Source organism: Eurosta solidaginis, chromosome 2, assembly GCF_040869045.1.
Source record: "Eurosta solidaginis isolate ZX-2024a chromosome 2, ASM4086904v1, whole genome shotgun sequence".
Lineage (NCBI taxonomy): Eukaryota > Metazoa > Arthropoda > Insecta > Diptera > Tephritidae > Eurosta > Eurosta solidaginis.
In genome coordinates this window covers 304,823,455-304,827,660 of record NC_090320.1, presented here as the reverse complement: position 1 = coordinate 304,827,660, position 4,206 = coordinate 304,823,455, and the positions used below count along the sequence as shown (strand labels likewise).

General features: G+C 32.5%; 1 protein-coding gene across 1 annotated transcript; it reads right to left on the bottom strand.

The window, feature by feature from the left end:
- Positions 1–1,041: 1,041 nt before the first annotated feature.
- Positions 1,042–2,143, bottom strand: LOC137241908 (uncharacterized). Its single transcript, XM_067769261.1, has 3 exons — positions 1,960–2,143; positions 1,683–1,863; positions 1,042–1,626 (listed from the first exon to the last, which is right to left on the bottom strand). Coding segments are annotated over exons 1-3 (768 nt in total). The 5' UTR covers positions 1,962–2,143.
- Positions 2,144–4,206: the final 2,063 nt, after the last annotated feature.

Sequence of the window (4,206 nt, the reverse complement as noted above, 5' to 3'; positions counted from 1 at the left end):
GGAAGAAAAATTGCAGGCAAAGCAAGTATTCTATACAAAGGCTGGATTTCCAGGGGTTATTATGTGTGTAGACGGAACACATATAAAAATAACTACGCCAAGTGAAGAAGATTTCCTGTACTACAATAGAAAAGGATTTCATAGTATCAATGATATGATAGTGAGTATTATTTTTAATGAAGTGGAGATTTTTGCGTAAATTAATTACCTACTTTTATGAAAAATTTTAAGGTATGTGACAACGAAATGAGAATAAGAAGTATTGATGCCAGATATCCTGGATGCAACCATGACTCACACATATGGGGTTTAAGCAAAATTAATGAGTACATGAAACGGCGATATGAGGAAGGTGAAAGAAATACGTGGCTCTTAGGTATTGCTTTACTATATATATAAATAATTGTACATTTAATTAAAAATAATACAAAATTAAAAAAAATTAATTTAAATCAATAATTTTATTGACAGGTGATGCTGGATATCCATTGCTACCTTGGGTAATGACTCCTTATCGGTCTGTTCATGAAGGAAGTCCACAAAGCAATTACAACATGCGGCACTCCAAAACCAGGAATATTGTAGAACGAACGATTGGAGTGTTGAAGAACCGTTTCCGTTGCTTATTGGGTGCTAGACAGCTGCTTTACTCACCTTTAAAAGTTAGCAAGATTATAAATGTTGCTTGTGCCCTCCACAACATTTGTATTTATTATAGAGTGGAAGATTTAGATAGCTATGAATTGAACTTTGAGAGTTCTTATGAAGATCATGACACTAACGACGAGGATTATTCATCCATAGCGAATGGTATACGTAATAACATACTTGCTTCTTTTCAAAACAGATAAAGATACAAATTTATTTTCATAAAATTTCATTTTTAACTTTATTGATTCTTCATCTATTTAAACAATTATAATTAGTTAATATTTCATTGTATATGTTATGTATATTTAAATATTTCAGTCTTTTGATTATTCAGTCATTTTACAAATATAAAAAATTAATAAAATAAAGGAATTTGTTTTTTCTTTAAGCTTAATTATTTCCTTCATAGTCAGGGTGCTCTAATTGCAGCATCTTCATTTTTATTTCAATTTTTCGCTGTAACAGCTCCTCTTTAATCCTGTTGTGTCTTTGTTGTTCTTTAAATTGTTTCGCTGCAGTCTCCGCCAAACTTTCGAGCGATTGATTCATTCGCCGCAAATATGTACACATTTTGTCCATTTTATTCAAAGAATTTTCATGGAACTTCGTGGCATTTGTATAAAATTCACTCTGAATGTATAATTGTTCTTGCAGCAAGGAAGAAGTGGTCTCCTTTACTGCTCTTCTTTCCCTGGGCTGGCTACTTGCTCTGCTAGTGGAAGGTAAATTATCATCAAAGGAACGGTTGGAAATGTCCATTTCAGACAGCTGTTCATTTTCAACCGCTACCCTTCCACCGAAATCTTGCGCACCTCGAACACCGCTTGTGCATGTTTCCAGCCCAGTTAGCCCTATAACTTTCTCCTCAAGTGGACTTATGCGTTGGATTTTACACTGACCGCCACCGGTGCCCATCATTTCCTTTTTGTTGCTAGAAAGCTTGCGTTTTATGTAGCACTTCCAATCGATCCATACCTGCAATAAATCATTGCATTTATTTTCAAACAATTAAATTCTCGGTAATCTCTTACCTTTTTCCAGGCAGTACAATCCTTCCTTGGCGGACCAAGTGCATTTAGTGTACGCGCGACCTCCTCCCAAAACGCTTGTACCTCTTCTTTTGGGCGCTTTTGAAATCCTTGGGCGATGTCCCTCTTACTTTCCAACATTTCGGCAAGTTTCTCATATTGCCCGGGTGTTGTTGTTTTTGACCTACAAACAATAAAAAAAAAACCACCAGATTATCAAACCAACTGAAAATTTTTATTTTAAATTTATTTTACAGTGATTAACAAATATTTAACTTACATTTTTTATAAATTTTTATCTTTTAAAAGCGCGCAAAACACAAATTGAAATTTTCTACGTCAACAAATTTGCAACGGAGAAAAACGGAACTACGATCGAAATGCAGAATACACAAAATCGAACGATTCGAAGTTGGATCGAAAGAGATTGGAACACAGAATACCAAAATTGCCAAATCGAAAAAATTCCAATCCAAGTCGAAATGCAGAATAGGGCTGATTATAACAAAATTAATTACGTTTGTCGTGATGGCCGTTCATCTACCAACTGCCTAGCTGCTCTTCGGCTCACTTCTTAGCTGTCGTCGTGATTTCGCTCTCTCTCATCTTTTTATTCTCCAGGCTTGCCATCTGACTTTGACAACAATAATCAGAGAAAGAACGAAAACTTCAAACTGTAAGGTTTTTTCTGAAAAAAGAATTTTTTTTGTCTTTGAATTTTAGTTTGCAACGAATATCCGAATTTTTGGCTTAACTTTCGTGCTATTTTCAAAACCTTTTAAATTGTTAATACACAGTAAAAAGTGGAGTCTTACTTTTAATACCAGTTACTATTGAAATTAAAGATTTTTGGTATTAAATTTGTGTTTTAATTCTGAAAAGGTATATTTTAAGGCCATGAAATATTATTGAAATAAATTTTAATCCAAAATGGTTTTGAAACAAAACTTTATTCAATGCTGATTGTCGTGTTTTAAAAATATTAATTCTTTGCAGTTTTAAGCTAAGACCAAAAGAAATATTAAAGTTCGCTCAGTTCGCTGTTTCGCGTTTAAAAACAAAACCAAAAAAGTATTAAGAAATTCTCTCACTCTCAATTATATTAATTTTACTCGGCTCATTAATACTACTGCCTTAAAAGTAAAACCAGGAAAGTACTAAGAACTGCTCTCACTCCCAAACCTTAATACCTTTTAGTTTTAATTTAAGATCAGAAAGGCATTAAGATGCTCTCTCCAATATTTTAAGTATTTTTGGTTTTAAAACGAAACCAAAAAAGTATTAAGAAATTCTCTTACTCCCAGTTATGTTCACTGCACTCTGCACATTAGTACTATTGGCTTAAAAGTAAAACCAGTATCACTTGTCCGACTATTGGGAAAGCGTCATATGCACGATGTTTATGAAAATTAAACACGAGGGACAATTGCGTTTCATTAAAATCACAAATCCTGAAAGTCCAGAGTTCTCGACGAACGAAGCAATTGTATCAAGTAAGTAATGTAAATAATTAATGAAATTTTGCAAAAGTAAATTGTATTTCCTGCCAGTTGTGGAGCAATTAAACATTAATATCGATTGTGCAATAACATTAAGATTAAGATTAGCATTAAAATAACATTTATGGGCTTATTTCAGTACCAAAAAAGTATTAAATCCAGCACAATTTTGCCTTGGATTCAATGCCTCTCTGGCATTAAAATATCAACTATGGGTTTATTTTAATACCAATAACGTACTACATCCAATTCTATTTTGGCTTAACTTTAATTCCAGTTATTATTATATCTATTTCGGTACACGGATAGATCCAAAACCATTTTAGTTTTATTTTAAAACCATGAAATGTATAGAAATTAGTCCCATGATTTGTTTTTCAGAGAGAATCTTTGAATGAATTTCCCTCTCTTTGCTAAAACCAGCATGGTTTTAATATTATACTTTCTGGCATTGTTATATATAAACACCAAATTGGTATCAAAAGTAAACTAAAATTTTTACAGTGTAGATATTTTCGATGTCTGGTAAAAATATATATTTCCAACGAAATAAAAAATTAAAACAAATTATTGTTAAAAAATTTTGCCTATTTATCAACAGATATTGAAAAATAATACAAGAAAATACTTGCCATTTTCATTTATGTTTATTAAAAAAGAAGAAAAATACTAATAAATGCGTTTATCTACGTATGTATCTTTGTGTGTCGTTACAAATATCTGGTAGGTGTGCACAAATGTATAAGCAATAAAAAAACAAGTAAGGAAGGCTAAGTTCGGGTGTAACCGAACATAACATACTCAGTTGAGAGCTATGGAGACAAAATAAGGAAAATCAATCTGGGGTAACCCTGGAATGTGGTTGTATAACATGTGTATCAAATGAAAGGTATTAAAGAGTATTTTAAGAGAGAGTAGGCCATAGTTCTATGGATGAACGCCATTTAGGGATATCGCCATAAAGGTAGACCAGGGCTGACTCTAGAATTTGTTTGTACGATATGGGTATCAAATGAAAGGTGTTACTG